At 37.4% G+C, this 21,032-nt stretch overlaps 1 protein-coding gene across 2 annotated transcripts in view; it reads left to right on the plus strand.

Annotated features, from left to right (window-relative positions):
• Positions 1-21,032, plus strand: part of CEP192 (centrosomal protein 192) — a 73,415-nt gene that overhangs the window by 17,536 nt on the left and 34,847 nt on the right. For both annotated transcript variants that reach the window (XM_050891712.1, XM_050891713.1), the window contains exons 13-25: positions 936-1,066; positions 3,671-4,712; positions 4,823-4,949; positions 6,390-6,561; positions 10,564-11,464; positions 13,277-13,425; positions 15,276-15,506; positions 16,830-16,955; positions 17,948-18,091; positions 18,275-18,338; positions 19,015-19,154; positions 19,276-19,368; positions 20,417-20,532. In XM_050891712.1, the coding sequence (XP_050747669.1) occupies positions 936-1,066; positions 3,671-4,712; positions 4,823-4,949; positions 6,390-6,561; positions 10,564-11,464; positions 13,277-13,425; positions 15,276-15,506; positions 16,830-16,955; positions 17,948-18,091; positions 18,275-18,338; positions 19,015-19,154; positions 19,276-19,368; positions 20,417-20,532 (3,436 nt within the window). The remainder of the gene's footprint in view (positions 1-935; positions 1,067-3,670; positions 4,713-4,822; positions 4,950-6,389; positions 6,562-10,563; positions 11,465-13,276; positions 13,426-15,275; positions 15,507-16,829; positions 16,956-17,947; positions 18,092-18,274; positions 18,339-19,014; positions 19,155-19,275; positions 19,369-20,416; positions 20,533-21,032) is intronic.

Here is a 21,032-nt window from a genome sequence, read left to right on the forward strand (position 1 = left end):
TATTAATAGTTACTGCCATCTGATTTTCAGTAGTACTGGCAATAATAATCTTTATCAGCAGTACCAGTGTGCAATTCCTGCTTAAGGAGCAGCAGATGGAGAGGAAGCTGAGAGGTCAGCAACCTGAGGAGGGTGTTACTTGAAATACGAAGTATGTCCAAATCCTAAATATCTACTATAAGAACAGAAATAAAAAAAAAAAAGAAGAAAAAAACCCAAACAAACAAAAAACAAACAAAACAAAAAAAACCCCTAACATCCCCCCCCCCCCCAACCCAAAATGTTTGTTGTTTCATACTTATTTTCTCACCAATCAGAGCATCTTTAAAAGTTGGTTTTAGTGTTCTAGGGAGTCCAGATGTTTTCCTTCAAGCAGAAACTCATTTGTTGAAATGGTAGCCTCCAGATCTCATATGAACAATACCTCCTAGTTTGGGTTAGATCTCCTAATCAAGAAGATTATTCATGGTTTTGATGGTTTCAGAAACATACCTGTCCCTCCTAAACATAATCTTGCAAAATCACCAGTTCATTGCTGTCTACTTCAGTCAAACCATCTCTGGCATAAGAAAATTGGCTTTACTCAGATTGAACTCTTCTGGTTTTCTACTGGAGTTTGGTCTATATTCATATTATCTTGCAAACACCATTTTATGAAAAGGTTTGTTTAGCTTATGCTAATATGATAAGCTACCTGAAAATAAAATTTGAAGACTGTGAGCATGGTATTCATACTGCCAGCTAATTTTGTGGCTTGAATGTAAACTTTGAGTATTGTACAAGAAACAATTGATGCTTGCAGTATTTGGATTTGTGCCTTTATAACAGCTCTTTTTTCTATAGAGCATTAAGGGAGCATGTGTATCCCAAGAATGCAGATGTTTAGACAATTTACTTACTGTAAGTTAATTCGCTGTCTTTTTCTTTGTTCTTAGATGACTTAGAAGCACAAACAAAAGAACATGCAAATTCTACCATCTGTGAAGGTGCATGGCATACGATGGATACTGCAGCTGGAATACATAAAAGCATTAATACAGAAGCTGCTACCAGAAGTAAAGCAAAGGTATTTCTCTTGTATTTTCCTATTAAGTGCAACTATGAACAAAATTCAAATAATTCCAGTTATTTTTTTCTCTGAATACGGCTAAATTCGGACTTTCATATCAGCTCACTGCTTTTTATATTGATCATTTGAATCCTAGCAAGTGCCACTGTTTGTTAGGATAGTTTCATTACAATGCCATGATCCTGTAGTGAGTCAGGTGTTACTATTACCATCTCATTTTCCTTTTTCTCACTACTTCAGTTTTGGAGTTCCTTGGTCTGTCAGCCCATAGTTTTTCAGAGATTCCTAGGCTATTGGCATTCTGCCATCATGTTTCTGAATTTCAGCTGTCTTCCCCTTCTTTTTTTTTTTTTTTCTTCAACGAAACAACTTGTCTTTAGCATGTGAATAAAGTCTTTTACTTGATAAAATTCAAAAATATTGACGTGGTGTAAGCCTGAAAAAGGTGTATTTTCAATTTGGTAATCCTAGACACCTACTTTCTCTGCATTAATGTGTCATGTTCTTTTTCTGATCAGGCAGAACACATACAGACCCATTCAGTTACAGAAACAGGCCTTCTCCTACAGGGTCACTGAAAGGAATCAGTAGCTAGCAAGTTTGACTTGGTTTAGCTGATCAAATGATGAAAGCTGCAGACTTAAATGCAGAGGAACTGGTTGGATTGCTCATCTGACTATGTACTGCCATAATTGCTTTTCTTTCTAATTTATCCTTATCCCTGTTGTTCTAGATACAAAATGAGTAATTTGGGGTTTTGATAACGTATATCCAGATTCTAATCTACCCTACCCTCAATTTGTACAAGTTTAGGTCACCCTCAGTCTGATATGGATGCTAAAATGTTCTTAAACACAGACGAATCACAGAATGGTTAAGGTCAGAAGGCATTCCTGGAGATCATCTAGTCCATTCCTTCTTACTCAAAGCCAGGTGAAATAGAGCAGGTTGATCAAGGTCCAGTCACGTTTTGAATATCTCCAAGGTTGGAGACTCTGTAGTCCCTCTGGGTCCTCTCTGGGCAACTTGTTCCAGTGTTTGATCATGTTGACATTTAAACGTAAGCAAAAGATTTTTAATGGAATTTCCTGCATTTAGGATTGTGCCCATTGCCTCCTTTCTTCTTACTGAATACCTCAGAGAAGAGTCTGGGTCCATCTTCTTTACTCCTCCCCGCCTCCCTCCTCTCCCCATCAGGTATTTATACACATTGATAAGATTTCCTCCTGAGCCTTGGCTTCTTGAGGCTAAACAATTCCAGCTCTCTCCTCATATGACAGATGCTCCAAGCTCTTTCTTTTCTTTGTGGCCCTTCACTAGACTCTCTCCAGTATGTCCATATCTCTCTTCTACTTGGGAGTCCATAACTGGACACAGCACTCCAGATGTGGTTGCACCAGTGCTGAGTAGAGGGGAAGGATCACCTCCCTAAGCCTGCTGGCAACTCTTTCTTACTGCAGCCCAGGATGCTGTTGGCCTTCTTTGCCACAGGGGCACGTTGCTGGTTCGTGGTCAACTTCGTGTCTACCAGGACCCCCAAGTCCTTTTCTGCCAAGCTGCTTTCCACCTGGTCGGTCCCCAGCCTGTACCAGTGCATGGGGTTATTCTTCCCCAGGTGCTGATCTTGGCATTTCCCTTTGAACTTCATGAGATTCTTCTCAGCCCATTCTTCTGGCCTGTTGAGGTCCCTCTGAATGACAGCCCACTCTCCTGGTGTATCAACCGCACCTCCCAATTTTGTATGATGATCGAACTTGCTGAGGGTGCACTCTCCCCCATCATCCATGTCATTAATGAAGATGTTGAACAGTACTGGCCCCTGTCTTGATCCCTGGGGTACTCCACTAGTGAGTGGCTGGCCTCCTGCTGGACTTTGTGCTGCTGATCACAACCCTTTGAGCCTAGTAGTTCAGCCAGTTTCAGTCCAGTCATGGTCTACTTATCTGCTCCATACTTCATCAGTTTTTTTATGAAGATGTTGTGAAGACGTGCATGCATATCTACAGGAGGACAGATGTTCTCTTTTCTTCCTGAATATATGTGTATCTGAGAGAGGTGGGAAGAGATTGTAGTCTGGACACAACTGTCTACTTATTCCAGGCCCCTTGCTAAGAATAGCCAATGTGAAAACTAAACAAGAAATCAGACTTGAGTGATAGAGAAAACTGTAGGAATAGCTTTGTCTTCCCCTTGTAGAGAGGCAGATGATTTAAAGTTAATTGGGAAGATACTGTGTATGTGGTCAAGGTAGCTTCTACTCCGCTGTTTGTTCCTGATGGGATTTTACTTCCAGTTCTTCCAACTGAATTAAAACATTTTAGGATTTTAAAAGTTTTACAGGAACTAAGGTTTCCTAGCAGGCAATCTTTATTTAATCTTTAAAAAAAAACTTCGTGGAGTAGACTTAAAAAATCAGTACAATGAGAATTATGCCTATTGCAGTCTTCCTTCTTGAAAGGCGATTAAAAATGTGACAACTAGAAATGGTACTGTATTACCCTATACTGAAATGCAAAATAATTAAACAAACAAAACACAGAAAACAAAACTCTAAACAAAAATTTCTTAATTTGGTGCTTAACTCACTTTGGTTTGTTGTAGGACGGAATTCATAAAGACAAGTTTGGAGATGGTTTATCTAATCATTCTGACTCTGTCCTGAGTATTAGCATGATTGCATCTGCTATTGCTAATGCTTCCTCCAGTGCTGATCCTTCCCAGCTAGCTGCTATGATGATGGCACTCTCTAATAAAAGTAAAAGAACATGTTTCCTTCCGGGAATTGTTAAAGAGACGGAACTCTCTGCTAGTCAGGTATTATCCAGCAATGTGGAAAATAGCGCATTTGATATGGAAAAATACCTCAAAAAAACAGATGAAATCATACATGAAAGTGAATATGAGAGTACTGTGAAACATGAAGCATCTGTCCAGAACCTTGTGCCTGATACCTTTTTACTGGGTAAAGATAAAAATAAGGATACTCTTGCAGAAGACTTGGTAAATAATCATAGCAAGGAGCAAGAAATAGAGAAGCGATTTCTGGATTGTTTTAATGAAGAACATGATATTCGGAATTTCTCTAGTCTGTCTAGTGTTCCCAACCATGAAGATGTTACTGCAAATAGTGTTAAATATTCAGAGAAGTTGTCCAATTTAGTAAATAGTAAACATTTACAGTCAGTGAATGCTGATCTTAGATCAGATATGCTTGATACCCAAACCTCACCTACTGGAAATGAAGCACAGATGTGTGGAATTCCTTTAGCATCAAAAATGGAAGTGGCACAGAGAAGTCCGCTTGCTTACTGGACCAATGATCTCACTAGTAGATGTTGTATCAGGGAAGACACAGAAACAGTAGATCAAGCAACAAATGCTGTTCCTGAATCATGTAATGATTTGGTGGAGAGAAGTACAGGAAATACTCTGTCACTCAGCAACTTAAAACCTGCCGAGCAATCTAGTAAATATGTCTCAGTAAGTCCTACAAAAGCAAAGCCTACGCAGAAATTGAACAATGATGAAAAGAAGCAAAATGCAAAAATAGAGAAGAGAAACAAAGATGCCAGTACTGCTTGTGGTGGGAATGCAAAACATGTAACTTTTGAGAAGCTCTCCCCAACTTCCCAGACTAGTACTGGTAAGTAAACCTATATAAATGTAACCAGTTGTTGAAAAAGCTTTTCTTGACAGTAGACTTGTTCCCTGTGCTTAAATAAATACTGTTATTAAATTCTGTTTATTTACCAGAGCATAAACCCATTCTACCTGAATGTGACTTGCAGCCTCTGGAGGATGAGCAGTATAGCTTCAGACCTTCAACTTCACCACTAATTCACTCTTCTCCTAGTGAGACTTCTGGAACAGCATTTTCAGGGTAAATTTCTTGGTGCAGGTTGTAAGAATTATTAATGCTTCATGAGGATTTTTGAGGGATCAAGTTTTAGTTTAAATGTTGTCCTTGATCTCAGTTTATAGAACATTTTTATTAGGCTAAGACTTCATTCTTAGACTAACCTTCCTGTTTGCTTTTGTTATGTGTATGGGGAAGCAGTCTTAAGCAATTGTTAGCTTTTTATTTTCCTCACTGGCCTGATGAGACAGAGATGCTGGATGGGAACATTGCTGTTTCTGCTCAAGATTATTCAGTAATGCAAGAATACAAAATATTCAGCCTGTTAGGCAGATACATCACATACCTAAAACTTTGTGTTGATGGAGCTATAAAATCCCATGTTTATTACTCGTTGTTCTAGTGTAATTCATCTATTACAAATAAAGCTATTTGTTTGGGGGTTATGCTGTTAATTATATGATAACAAAGCTTGACGCTGTATAGACCAATGAAGATGTGTTTTTTAAACTTAGAAGTATTTCACTCAGTCTGTTTCTCTGATTCATACCACTGCTTGTCGTGAGAGAGGATGGGTAGAAATATTTGTATTGCTTTTTACTGCTTCATATTTTGAAACTGCAACTTGTGTTTAAGATTTAAGGCTCTCTTAGCAACTGAAAGGGCAATGTTTTTTAAATGAGCTCCCATAACAGTAAGTGTTATATAAACTGTAAGATTACAACTAAGTTGCTGGTAGTCTTAAACATAGAAACATGGCCAGTAGCCAATGGCTATGTACATTCTCATAAAAAGAGGAGGCAACTGATTTCTTTGCCTGAACTTTTAAGCTCCCTGTTAGATATTTAGCTACAGTTAGTGTGTTATACAGATATTGGAATTACAGGCTGCTGGCATTTCTCAGAAGTTAAGAAGTGCAGAAGTATGGGTATTTTTGCAAGCATGTTATATAGACATAAGGATTTCCAGTTAGTCAGTGACTTCAATTGTTTTCATGTTATCTCTTCTTGTTTGACAAAGTGGTGAGAGAGCCTGTGTTTTCAGGTGTGTGAAATGAAGAGAATCTCAGCAGTGAATAAGAAATACTAATGTGTGATGCCTGGGATGTTGAATGATTTCATTTGACATTCTTCCATCTAGTTAGATACAAGTATATTGATGCATCTTTTTTCTTTTAATAAATTGTTGTGTTGTTTCTGTGACCTTAACATCTGAGTTCAGTTGTGGAACTCTGATGCTTTGCCTTATGGATTTATATCCATGAAAATGAGTTTTATGTACATCAAAGTGAGAACTTGTAAAGGTTAATTGAGAGCTGATTTCTCATTTCTGCTGACTGTACTAAACAGAATGGCTAAGTAAGTTGACCTTTAGAATAGTATAGGTAATGTGTAGCATTGATTTTCTTGGGGGCAGCATTAGAAATATATTCTAATACTGACATACTTCGAATCTGTTTTTCAGGTCTGAAACTGACTTTACTTGCATGTCATGTTATCAGGAATCTTCTTGCAAAGAGAGTGTACTACCTCAGTCAGTTTACTCAAGTCCTAGCATGAGCAGATTAACATATGTCTCTGCATCTGACAGCACCCTTAAGAACACAGCTGTAATACATAATCCGGGGACATACTGGGTAAGAAAATCTTGAACTGTAAATATATATTAATTCCCTTTCTTTAAAACAAACAAACAAACCAACACCTCCCCCTCACCCCCAAACCAAACCATTAAATGGTCAAAATAATTCTAAATTCGAAAAGCTGTAAGGGTTTCAGAACAGTTTAGGACATGCTGTGCACAGGGAAAAGGTAGTCTGCTTCTCCCCCACTCCTGAGTTTCAGAAATTTAAATTCTGAAATAGATTGTGTTAAATGCACAAACTCTAATGAATGCCAAACATTCAAAGAACTACTAACTTTTGAAAAAAGAGAGTTGGTGTATTTTTCCCCTTTCATTTTTTTCCTCAATTTCTTGTTAAGTCATTCTGTTCTTGGAATGCAGTGCAGTATTCCAGTAGTAGTTTGCAGGATCTATATCTGCTTTCATCACTCCTGAGGCTCCCTTTCTGCTCAGCTTCAGCTGTTAGGAGAATATTTTTCCTGTTTTTTTTCTGGAGAAATGTTTATAAATATGTATTATAGCTTTAACTTCTTTTTTCAGGACTGAAGCTATCGTTTTCTACCTCTAACAGTCATTCTGACTGTTCTTACTGCTTTAGCAAAGAGCGTACTCTGAGAGTGAAACTTTTGTTCAGACTTGCAATCTTATGCTGCTTAAGATAATTGGTATTCTTTTATCTAAATCCACGGGTTCCTTGGAATCTGGAATTTTTGTTATGCCTCCCCCCTTCCAAAGTGTGTGGAAATGTGGATGGAACTTTAAAAAACAAACAAACAAAAGCTGAAAAACCTCTCTCCATATCTGTGTAAATCTGGGTGGTTACATTTATTTTGAAATATCTTTATCAGTTGTGGATTCCTCTAACACAGGAAGTAGAAATGCTATCTACTATGCTTTTTTTTTTTTTTTTTTTTTTTTAATTTGCAGAGGTTGAGGGTTTTCAGGACTGGTAGGTAGTGAAAGCTTAGTGAAGCCTTCTCTTCCTCCTGTAGGAACACCACCAGTGATGTTCCTTCACGCTGAAAGCATCAGGAAGAAGGAAGCATGTGTTCCGGCCTATAGCCCATTTTGTTCTAGGTCTAGTTGCTCAAGTTACACAGGCAATATCTGTTCTTTTCCATCTTGATGTTTCCAGTGGGAATTGCAGTCCCATAGGAATGAAACCAAGGGTAGATTTAAATGGGTATTTACTGGCAGTCCATGCTGGCATAGCATCGGCTCTTGGGTCCGTTTCACATTTGAAATGCATATGGTTCTAGATTCCTGTCATCTCATGCAAATGGGTGGCTCTTGATGCTTTGATGTCACTGGCTGCATACTACTTTGCCCCTCTGTCTTGAAGAGATGTTACTGTTTGAGTAGTCTTTTTTTCCCCAGGATAGTTCAGCAAGGAGATCCTCAAGTACTTTGCCAAAGTTTTACATTTGTATTATGAGTACATTTGTAAGTTCCATTTATAATGCTGCAGTGTTAATTTATTCCTTTGGGTTAGTAATCTTTTATGCTTCGAGAGAGAGACTGAGAGGTGTTCATCTCGTTTGTACTGCTAAGAGCGACTTTCATGTCCCTTGCCTGAAGCTTCTTACAGACAACAAGAATGTTTGTATTGGTGTTATCTTCAGATCTGAATACTTACTAGAGCACAATCTATTCAACCAGTGGTGCCCGCTCCCTTTAACACTAGGGTCAGGTTGTCAAAGGTGCATGATTTTTTAAAAATTTTTTTATGTCTTGTTTGGTTGATTTGGCCTGGTGAGCCATCTCACCTCAGGCAGCTGCCCTGAATGTCCTTTTTAAAGGATTGTAACTTGCAGCTTCTTTTTCTACAACAATCCGAACAGCTACTTTATTGTTCTTTCCCCTTCTTTCACATGCCTTTCCCTGCCTCCCAAGTCCTATTTATTTAAGCTGAACAATTGCTTTATACTGTAGATACTCTTCATCCTTTTGCGTAGCTCTCTTGTTCCTGTGTCAGAGTTTTCTAGGTATACCTGTCCTGAGCTGATGTCTGATTGCTTTGATACCACACTGTCTAGTTTTGGTTTTGAAATTTATAAAAATTATTTTGAAACTCCATTTTTGAAAATGGAATCTGCGATCTGGATGTACTTCACAAGAAAAAGTAGCCTTTGTAGCACATCTAAAGAACACTTTCATTTTTCAGATTGATAGGGGAGATACCTGGAGTTCCATCCACTGTATTGTGAAGACTGCCAAGTGTGATGCCAGTTGTGGGAGGGTGGTTCTCCCATGGTCAATCCTCTTCCACTGATTAGTGCCAGTGCTGTTGTTAGTAGCTATGAACAGTGCATGAGAGGGTGTAATCACTTCTGCTCTTGACAGTTAACCCAATAGGAGATTCCTTGAAACACGTTGTGTATATGCATATTTATGATCTGTACTTCTTTTTCTCTTGGTTTGATTTCTAAGTACAAAAACCCCAAGACTCTGGGACTAAGAGGAATTGAGAATGAGGGTGAGGTGTGCTCATTCCATCTACACCAAGCATACCTGCCAAAATGGAAGGTCTCTGGCTTGAATGATTTCTTCGTGTGAGTGCACAAAGAAAGTGTGTGTTTGTGCATTTTCATGCATCTCAAATAATCCTTTTTGATTAGTGATTTTGTTCAGGGCCGTTCCGTTTTTTAATTTTTTTCTTAAAAAGCTGGCAAGTATGTCTTTAGTGTTTTGGGGTTTTTTGGGTTTTGTTTTTTTTTTTTTTTCTCAAAAAAAAAAATCTATCTGCTATGATGTTACTGTAACTTACTGCTTCTAGGTCCTTAGCTTTTACTAAGAACCCTAAGTACAGATTTGATACCTAATCACATCAGCTTTTTGTTAGTGGACTCTTAATACTTGGGGATTCTCATTTCTTGTTAGAAGAAACTTCAGTAAGCACCTTTGCATTCAAGAAAGTCATAAAGAATATGGAGAGAAATAATCTATACCGCGCTTGGATGCTGCTGTTTAGGATTGATTAATGCATTTTTAAACGTGAAAATCTTCCTGGTATTAGATCTAAACACAATAAATAAGACAACTCACTGCAAGTCTCTGTTTTTTAGAATAATAAAGTCTGTGAACCTGTCAGTGAGTTTAGGAACCTGCTCTGTTTGTTTTTTTTTTTTTATAGTACAGTTACTTTCCCACAGAATGGCTTTATAAAATCATAGGAAGTCAAACATTTTTGGCCCTGTGGAAACTCTTTTAGTCAGTAGTAACTTCAGAGAGCAGAGCATTCTTCTGGTGTTAATGCCTAGTACGGTGGGTTGACCCCAGCTGGTGGCTGAGCCCCACTGCAATTGTTTGCTCACACCCCCCCCCCCCCAGTGGGATGAAGGAGAAAATTGGAAGGGCAAAAGGGCAGGGTGGGGGACTTGTGGGTTGAGATAAAGATGGTTTAACAACTGAAGGGGGCGGGGAGGGTAAAAAAGCAACCACTTGCTACCAGCAGACCAATGTCCAGCCAGTCTCCAAGCATCAGCTACTTTGGAAAAATTCCCCCACAGTTTTATTGCTGAGTGTGATATTACGTGGTATGGATTCTCTCTTTGGTCAGTTGAGGTCAGCTGTCCCAACTGTGTCCCCTCCTTACCTCTTACCCACCCCCAGCCTACTCTCTGGAGTGGCAGAGTGAGAAATGGAGAAGGCCTTGACACTATGCAAGCACTGCTCGGCGATAGCTAAAACACTGGTGTGTTATCAACATTGTTTGGGTCACAAATGTAAAAATACAGCACCATAGGGGCTGCTCTGAAGAAAATTAACTCCATCCCAGCCAGACCCAGTGCACCTAGCTAGAATGTGACTTTAGATAGCAAACAGGTTGAAGTTGTAGGTTTTCTTTTTCAAGGTGAAGAGCCACAGATATTACAAAAGCAAAACTTCAGAGAAGACTTGACAAACTTGATTATTTGTATTGGATGGCAATACCAGTATTAAGGTCTGTCTTGTTTTATGTACCATATTTGTTTTTCTAAAATATGTAATACTGCGTATTATATTTGTTTACTAGGGTGAAAATGCTAGTGAACTGAGCACAACAATAATTCGAGCCAGCCCAACTCCTTCGCAGGAACATACAAATAAAAATCTAGAAGACCACTCATGTCAAAGAAATAGAAAAGAAGCACTGCTTAGTATTGACCAGAAATCAGAAGAAAATGAACTTGCAGGTCTTCAAAGAAAACTTGATGATGTACTGGGTCAAGAACTGTCCAAAGAAGGTTTTCCGAAGAATGAAGAGCATCTTGCATCTATTCCTTCAAATGTAGCAGCAAATCATAAAGAGCTAGACCACGTTAAATCAGCTTTACCAAGTAAATTCTGCATCTTTCAGCCACTTTCTGTTAATGTTGATGCACAAGAAGCGTGGCAGGATCAAACAAGCAAAGCACAGAGACAAGGATTACCATCCTTGAATATAGTACCTGTATATCCTGGATTAAGCACTTGTATGCCATTCAGTCAAAACTCATCTGGTGAACAATATGTTCCTATTTCAAGCTTTAAATCCCATGTCACTACCTCTGAGAGTCAAGCAATTTCTTCTTCTGTTCCCACGTTGCTTACAGGACGTTCTCTTGCAACGACTCCATTTGCACAACAGCATCTGGGAAATATACCATCTACTGGAAATACAGTTTTGTCTCAGTTTCATGGCTGCAGCTCTGCAAGTTTTGGTCTTCCAGCAGGGCTTCCTTGTTCTGGTATCCCAGCAGGACATGTTGAGAATCCACTTATGGTAGGAATTCCTTTAGGTCCAAATATTGGTCCTGGCTCTTTGGGTGCAGCTTCACTTTGTAATCCACACTCTACTTCCTGGAACAAGAATATCTTAAATATAAAGTCATGTACTGGACAACCTCTTGGAACTGGTAGAAATGAGTGGGAGTTACCAAAGTCACCTGGTATTGGTACGTGTGGGTTTTTTTTTTTTAGAGTGTTTTTAAAATACAGCTGTGGACAAGAATGGCGATAATGATGATGCTAATATTATAGTAAATAAAATTAAGATGACTACTAAGTGTAACCACAATTATTCTTTATGCAAGCTTTGTTATTTAAAAAAAACCTATTACTAATTTTCTTTATTTAATGATGTTCTCTGAATTCAATGTCTATTCTTATACTCCCCCTAATGGTCTTAAAAGAAATTTTTCATAATCTAGAAGAATTTCAGCATTCTTCTTCAGCATTCAGTGGTTTTGTGTTTGTTTAAAGGATCTAGAACTGTCTTTCATAGGAGGAAGAGAAATCCTAGCTGCAGTTCATGCTAGGCAAGACAAGTCATGCTCTGGAAATTCAGTTGTATTTTACCTGGAAAGTAGACATTTCTGTCTCTGGCCTAACTTGATATTAGCAGTCAGCTAAGCCAAAAAATCTGGAGGGCTTAGGCTGTTTTCTGGTTATGAAAGGGAAAGACAAGCTGCCAAGTGCCTTCTGTACTTTCTGCTATTTCTCTGTATCTTGGCTTAGCTCTAAACATAAGCAATGCAAATTAGAGTTTCATTTCAAAGACTTCTTTTAACCTGTGATCTCTTTAGTTGTTTTTTGCTATACTTTTTTCTGGCTAATTCTTTCAGATGAAATGACAAGGTAGTGGGATTGAAAGTTTGAGTTTGTGACAGTTTATAGGTTATTTTCTGTTTATTGATTGTTCTAAATCATTGATCTTGTTAGTGCATTTTAAAATAGTAAAATTTGAACAATTTTACTCTTTACCTGTTTTTAATATACATAATTTCTAGGGTTTTGTACATGTTTTTGAACTCTGAATATCTATGTAGCCTAAACTTGATTTTTGGCAAACTTGAGTTTTTGAACTTAATTTCCAGTGATTCTAGTCTTAGTTTATATTTTCATCTTCATACTTGTGCTAAATTTTCTTTTTTGGAGGGGAATAAGAGTGTGTGGCTTTAAAATAAAGCTTGTTGCTTGAGTAACTAAAACTGCTTCAGGTGATTGTGTGTGTCTCTTAAGAAGTCAAATTTTTAATTTGACATGAGTACCCATTAGTGGGTTTCTAGATGTAATGAAGATTGATCCCTGGTGTGCCAGAGAACTCTTACCTCCATTTGAGTTTTGAGTTGTCATTATAATGTTGCAATTCCTCTGAAAGCGTTACTTTGAATATTTTAGAAATAAGAACTTCCTGGAAGTAAAATATTTGAAGCAGGATTTCTTTTTGATTTGGTGATAATTTTTGATGACTGCACTTCTGAAGCAAAAATCCACTCTAGGAGTACTCAGTATTTTCTGTAGCAAAAAATGCCTGAACACCTTTTTAAGTAACAGTTATACTCTGGTAAAAAAAGATTTTCCTTTTTGGTCAGTGTAAATGTTCTAAAGATGTTGTAATACTGATATTCACATTTTCTGAGTTGCACTAGTACTGATTAAATTGTGAACACTGAATATTTTATATAAAGTGTGTGTATATATATATATACTTGGTGGGTTAGTGTCTGCATGGGATGTGCTATTTCCATAAGTATTTTTGTTCGTGACACTAGAACTCCAAGTAAGATGCAAATTAGAAACAGTTGATTGAAATTCTGAGTATCAGGCTTGTGGAAAACATTCTCATGAAAACTGTAGGAGTTAAACACTTCCTTGCCATAACGAAGCATTCGTCAAATGAGTTTATGAACTTGACATCGTGGCAGCCTGACTGCTGATTTGCTTCTGGGTACTTGGAACTAACAGGAGCATATTTTCTTCCAAAGGACATGTAAAAGTACCAGAAGAATTGAAGTTCCCTAATGCCTGTTGCGTGGGAATTGCATCGCAGACTGTTCTTAGCATTTTTAATCCAACTGAACGGTGGTTGCAGGTCAGCATTGGAGTACTCAGTGTTTCAATTAATGGGGAAAAGGTAAGAGATTTTTTTAATAAAGCTATAGGAATAATGCTGTAGTGTTACCACATGTCATATGTAAAATTAGAGCCCTCTGTAGAGATTTATAATTTTTTCCCATTTTATAGTTAATATACACAAAAGCAGTGGTACCCTCTTTCAGCCAGGCCACTTGACTTATTCCAACAAGGAGGCATAGAGAGATAAATGCCACATGACGGGGTTGACTTGTAGAATTGTTTTGCATGCGTAAAGTGCGGTAGGTTTGAGTTTACTGCTTATTCATTCCCACCTTTGTAGGCAAGAAAAGTCAGCCCTAAAAAAGAAAGCATCCACACTGAGGACTGTTACTGCTAAAACATTTTGTGCAGTTTGCTCCCATTTTTCTTTGAAATCAGGAGATCTTGAGTGACAGAGAATGAATGAGAAATGTTTGGAGCAGGCTTGAAGCTAGATGGGTTGTGCTGTGGGTTATAGGTGGCTTGTAGGCCATAGATTGGGCATCTTGCACTTTCATTTTGTTAAATTCTATCTACTTCTGTCATCATAGTAATAGTTCCAGAGGTAAAAGATCTCAAGAACATAAGAATGAGTTAGATTAAAGGTCCATCAGTATAATTTAATTTACTGATGAATACTCTTAGTAGAGACGAATATAACATCAGAACAAGCATAGTATATTCTGAGCTTCTGGCAGTTTGGTGCTTGGGAACTTTTGAGCTAGATGTTATTTCTGTTCTTATTAGTTTTTGTGGACTGCTCTTTATCTAGTTAATCTTTTGAAATTGTAGTGTTGTCCACAGTTCAGTTCAGTTGTGGATTCTATGCACTACTGCTTTTTTCCTTTTTTTTAATCTGGTTCTTGCTGGTTTTGTTTGATGGTCCTTATTACTGAGAAATAATGGACAATGATTCACTTTACGTATTGCTCCTTGTAATTCTTATAAATCCTTATCATATCCCTCCTTAGGTATATTTTTCCAGCAGATGTAGCATGTTTCTTTCCGGGAGTATGACTTCTGGTTTTGCTCTTGTTTTCTCTGAATGTTTCCTCTTTAAAAACCACCAAACCACAGTTCTGTGTTTGTGTATATATACATGTGTATATGAGAGTTAAAGTTTCTTACATATTTTTCTAGTCACTCAGTATCATGGGGCTCTTATGCAGCTCTTCAAACCTGAGATTCTGTTGTACCAGGAGGTGATTTGTTAATGAAATTACTTTAGTTGACAGTCCCATTTACAGTTTTTTCCATGAATAAATATATACATTTAATTTGTTTGCTGCACAATACAATTAAAACCCATTTTTTTCAGTCAAGTTAACTCTGCAATACACTGAGTGTGACTTGCAGTCTGTCTCTCCTGCTTGAAGATTATCTATGAATATGTTCACAACAGACACTTGCAGGCATTTGCACTAGGATTTACTGGTGACCTCCATCCACTGACCTTTCCGTTACTCTTCCACCATACCACTTCCTCCCATCTTTGATGGCAGAAAGCACCAAGTAGAATTGGCTTTGTTTATTTTGCTGCTGTTCTTTCTCAAAAATCAGTTTTACTTATGAATTCATTTTCAACTGTAATAAATACTATAATTCCAGTGTTAATCTTTCACTAGATGCTGGAAAGAAACCCCAGCAACTTTCAGGCTGACTTATCTAACTCTTTAAATTAAAAGAAAATGCATACACTTGAGTGGGATGGAAGTGGGACATGAATGTGAAGATGTAATAATTAATATTGAGCAAAAACATACACAAAATGTCTGTGCTGAGCTGTGATGCCAGATAAATGTGGTATTTTGAAAGAAGCTGTCCACTGGCAAGAGGCCTGTTGAAAATGACAGAGATTTTGTTTTTCAGATGGATCCTGTGAAATATCAATGTCTGGTTTTCAAGAACAAAACCATCGTAGGATCCTATTCTACAAATGATCTGAAAATACTTTTCTTACCTTGTCATTCGGGGATCTTTCAGTGTATTCTCAATGTTTCATCTTGGCCAGTTTCTGCAGATGCCGAGACAATCGTTCAGGCAGAAGCTTTGGCAAGTAGGGTAGTTCTAACAGCAGTCGCTGAAAATCCTAATTTAGAAGTAAGTAGCTGCTTATTGTGGGGGTGGTGGTGGTTGTTGTTGTTGTTGTTGTAATTTTATGAATACTTTAATGACACCAGAAAAAAATAGGAATGCAAGGTTGTTCCTGAAAGGAACTTGGAATTTCTTATGTTTGGAGTGGGAAGGGAATATAGGATAATGTTCATGAGAAGCTTATAACTATCTAGGAAGTTTTAGTTGTGGAAAAGCACCTAGCTGGAAATGAAGGGTTCTGTCTGAGAAGAGTAAATTAAAGGGTATTACTTTTTCTTTATTAAAAGGATGGATGAGATCTTAAACATATATATTCTTATTTTCTTATTTTGCAATAATTAAAAATTAAAAGTAAGTGGTTGTATAAAATGCTGTCTTGTGTCTTATCATGAAGAACAGCTAGGTGGGAGACAGTGTGACATTAAGAATTAAATCTGGCTTCAAGTAGTCCTAAATTTTAGAGTATGAACAGGCAGAAATGGGCTTGATGGTACTTTTGGAGGTGACTGAACAAATTACGTGATAGTCTGTGATGTCACTGATAAAAGTAAAATCTTCAGTCATTAACCACAGCTAACAATTTTTTTCCATTTTAAGGTGGTCTGCTAACCTGATTTGGGCTAAGTACATGTTTTAAAGTAACGATATTCTAGTTGAATGCACGTGAATGAATATAATTTTTTTTAATGCTGCTTCTGTAAATTTTAATTTAATTTTTAATACTTTTTTAATATGTAGTTTGGCAAAATCCATCATTCTCTATGTTCTTCATGGTATAGTTCGTTCAAACGTGCTTCATATTTAAACTAAAATTAAACACTATACTATATCTCTCCATGTCTTGTTCTATTCCTGAGATTGGAAAAAGTACCAAATAAAAGCTGTATTTTGCTGCAGGTCATGACAGATGTTTTTATGCTAACAAAAAATTAACTACTACTTAGTTATTTTCTTAACTTTTGACTTGCTAAAATCACATTTTAACTATCTAAAACTGACATTTCTTACTTGCTAGCAATAGTCATAGTTTAGACTTATTTTTGTTTTAAATTAGCCAAAATAATTTGGTTGTGTACTGGGTTTTGGTGGATAAATATTGCGCTAATTTGGGTTAATTGATCGAGGCAAAATATGTGGGAGTTAGCCAATTGAATGTAACCCCTTTTGATATCAAAGGAAACATGTTTCTTAGATGTGTGTATTGTATGCAGGTATAGCATTAAGAGGATGGAATAGGTGAATAACATCCTTACTTTCCTGGTGCTTTTGTATGGTAGTGTGTTTTGGAGGTTTTCCTTCCTTATAAGTTCTGCTTTGCCTTAAAACCAGGTGGAAACAGGAAAAAGAGATTATCTGGATTTTGGTGACTTGACTTCTGGCAGTTGGAAGGCTCTTCCACTAAAGCTTATCAACAAAACCCATGCTTTTGTGCCAATTAGACTTATTATTAATGCTGTAAGTACAGTAAACTTCCTGTATGTGAAAGTTAACTTCTTGTGATACTGAATTTTAATACCAAAACACTTTATGTTATATGTCATTAAGAAACATACTCTGGACACTAGATGTAGGATTACCAAGAAATCTTTGGTTAGTCAGGAAATAAATTTTTTTTTTGCAGGGTGGTAATCTGATTCAGCTATAATGGTACCAACAAAAATGCTTCTGGGATAGGTGTGGGGTTTTGTTTAGTCATTTGTTTTTTCATTTGGTTTTTTTTTTTTTTTCTTCTTTTTTTTCTTTTTTTACAGCCCAGCTATGGACTGCTGCCTCTGTGTTGCCTGATTTGAGAGCACAGGGCAGCAGACAGCGAAAGAGTTGTGTTGCCTAATCCTTCCCTCTGAGAAGATGGAGATGTATTCCACTGTTCAAGCGGAACAGCTAACTGTTCAAACAAGCAGCCAAACTTGCTTTGTAGCAAGTCTAACATATTCTGTCGTCTTCTGCAGGAGGAAGAGCAGGACTCTTCACTCTGTTTTGTCTCCCAGTAGACAATAATAGCCTGTATTATAGGCTACAGTATGCTCCTCTCTGCATCTCTGTGGCAATGCAGATTTCAGGTTTTTGGCTAGGCTGGCTGCTGTTTTGTGCTGTGGGAAGAGCTGATCTTGTTTCCTTATGTGGCGGGACAAGAAAGGACTGGCCTTATTAAGAAGGATCAGGTCGTCTTGGTGACTAGTGAGGTTTGGTCCTGAACAGCCAAACTTCTTGAAGGCTTAAACTAACCAGTTCCAGCTTGTCTCCTTTTACTGCAGAAGAGTTTCTGACTATTTTTAGAGGGTTTGCTGGACTGTCACATACCAACTGAAACTACAGGCTAATCTGTGATTGTTTTTTCCAAACTACTTAGATCGTTCAAAACTTGCCTTGCATTTCTCAGCTTTGTCAGTATTATTGTTAGTGACAATAAGAGATTTAATACTTCTAATACTTTATTTCTTTGACAGAATGCAGTAGCTTGGCGTTGCTTCACATTTTCCAAGGAACCAGTTAATCCTTCTAATGAACAATCGCTTCAAATGGATGCAGTTTCTCAGATAGCAGCTCCATCAGTTGTAAATCATGTGATACATGCAAGCTATGATGGGCAAGTGAGTATTTTGTAGTTGGCTGATTCTTCCTGTTACTTGCCCTCTGAAATGACAGTTCCGAATATCTGAGTTCATAGTAATGATTTTTGGGGAGTGTAGTATAGTTTTGTTGCTAGTTTGTTTGTTTGTTTTTTCTCTTCAGAAATTCTCTCCCTCCCATGAGTCAACCAATTTCTTTTTCAGGATCCTGAAGCTTTAACAGTTTGGGTTCTGTTCCATGCACCTAAGAAACAGATTTCTTGTTCAGGTATAGCAGTTTGATTTTCATTTCAACTGAAACAAATTTGACTTTTAATGTATGCATGTGTTAGAATTGCAGGAACAGGCTGCAAACTTGAAATGAAACATTCCATCTTTGGTTTGTGTGTCCTAATATTTCGTGTATCACATGCAGTTTTAGTAATGGAAGGAGGCAGAATACTTCTATGTCTTAATCTTTTAGATGTTAACAGGGGTATTTATACTTCAGTATCAAACTGTACAAAGTGGTTATCTACTGCAAGATGCGTGGAATTTGCTTTACTCCTTTTGCGGAGGGAATTAATTAATCACTTAAGAAAACATTGCATTGGTTGCAAAATGGATAAGAAATTTGAAGAAACCTCTGAGGTTTTTCTGGCTTCCTAAATAGTAAATAGTACATGTATCAACTAGTTTGGCTAGTATGTTAAGATGGTTTTTTTGTTTGCTTTAGGGACAATTTCAGCCACATTTGACAGAAAGGTAAAACTCTTAAATAAGATCCTGTGAGACTTTATTTAAAAGACAAAAAGTGATGCCAGGGTAATGGGAGAGCTTCTGTTATCACCACAACATTAATATATTAAGATTGGACAGTAGCTGAAGTGAGACACGCATCCGTAGGAATGGCCTTTGCTGCTAGCAGACTTACTTGCTTTTGTTACTCATGGAATTGTTCCTAGATTCCTTGGGTCCAGCAGATGAATTCTTGGCAAGAGTTGATGTGGAAGTGGATAGTCCAGGACCTACCAGTGTGATTAAAAGTGTTCCTCTCCGAGCCAGAGCTGGAACAGCAAGGATACATGCTCCAAAAGACTTACAGGTTTGCATGTATTTACAAAGTGTGTTTCAATAATAGTTTGCCTCTCCTAGCCTACTTCTTTTGTAATGTTTGTTTTTATTATATATGTATATATACATACATATGTCTTTACTTTTTCCAGACAATATATCTGTGTACTAGTGTGGGTTCAACAGCCAAACAGCAGCTGCCATTGAAAAATGCTGGAAACATTGGTGTATATTTGAAAGTTAAGGTAGGTTGGCTTCTCCCTCTTGAAATCATGAGTTTTGTGCCGCAAATGTTGTATTGAAACTGGAGCTGAGCCTTGGGATCCTAGCTCGACTGTGTGGTTTGACAAAAGGTTTACAAGTTTACATAACGAGAATGAAAGATAGCAAAGAGATTAGCTCACTTTATTGGAAAAAGCATATGAGAGTTTTGTTGCTCAGCTTCGGTTATATTTGTTTTAACAAACATACTTTTATGATTTTTAACAAATAGATTTTAACAAGCGTATAACAAATATATGTACAAGTAGTGAATCCTGTGCTGCACAGCAGATGTTAATTAGCTAGTAAAGCCCATTTAGAGCAAAGAGGAATATTAGCATTGGGAAACATATTTATTTTCTAACAAAGCTGCATTAGTTTTCAATGCAACCCAAGTATGAAGCGAGTTCTTTTCAGATATGTGATCTCTTTACTTGACTTTAATTTTCTTGAGAATCTGTGGAAAGTATGGTCCCAGACTGAAAGGTAGCTACACACATTTGAAACTAGGATTTCAAAGTCAACAGAAGGAGCAGTCGGTCCCCTTTTATATTTAAATAAAAATAATTGAGGGTTGTGAGCCCATCATTTCTTGGATCAGAGGCCATGGAAATAGGATGCATGACTAGTATCACAGATGCCACATTAACGTGATGATACTGGATACTAATTGATACCAGTAATGGTTGGTACCACCGCTGAGACTAGTGATGTTGCTTCACTAGTGGTGTACCATTGCCATGTTGTACTTACTGTTAAATTCTTTAAATCTCTTTGTGGCACCTTCAGTGTTGTATAAACAGTTGATGTCTTAAGATGCTTCTGTTAGAGATATTTGTACTAGAGTGTCCAACTTTAGAAGAATTTAACTAGTTCAGGGTTATGGAAAAGTTCTGAAGATGCCAGGCATATTTGAATTGTCTGAACTGCATGTACAACAGATGCACAACCAAATTGTATTACATGTTATAGAAATGTTTACTCCCTTAAAATAAGTAACCAACCCTCCCTTTTCCCCTTGCCCACTTTCAGACATCAGATCAGGACAGCTGCTTTGCTGTTGAACCTGAGGATCTTTTCCTTCTTCCTGGAGAAGAACGAGAAGTGACTGTCCTGTTTTGTCCAAAAACCATAACGACTACAGAAAGGTAACATGACTGATTTTATGCTGCCTGTGTTAAACAGAGCTACTTTAGACCTTAAGGTCATGAACAAATGGGAAGTTTTACTCACAAGGGAAACTTTGACTTCAGTTGTTTTCGTGAGACTTGTTCATTAGAAAGTATATTTTTGCTAGGGTTCACCTGTTCCATAGATTACCTGCCTCTTTTGGTGTCCATAGCTTAACGAGTAGCTAATATTTCCCATCACAGATCAACAGATGTCCTGAGACTTGTTTAGTGTAAATATATGGAGTAAGTCCCTGAAGCCCTTTATATGATACTTATTTCTAAAGTACAGCAAAGCTTTAAAATACTTACCTTCAGCAGCCCCTTCAGTTGCTTCCCTCTTCTTCACTTTGCTGAGACAAGGGAAATGTTATTTCTGTTTTATGTATGAAAAAATTCAAGCACAGATCAGGATCAAAAGTATTAATTAATTTTGGCTGCCATAACCAAATAAAAGTTTGGCTGTAAATCCTGTACGA

The sequence above is a fragment of the Gymnogyps californianus genome, chromosome 2 (assembly GCF_018139145.2).
Source record: "Gymnogyps californianus isolate 813 chromosome 2, ASM1813914v2, whole genome shotgun sequence".
Taxonomy (NCBI): domain Eukaryota; kingdom Metazoa; phylum Chordata; class Aves; order Accipitriformes; family Cathartidae; genus Gymnogyps; species Gymnogyps californianus.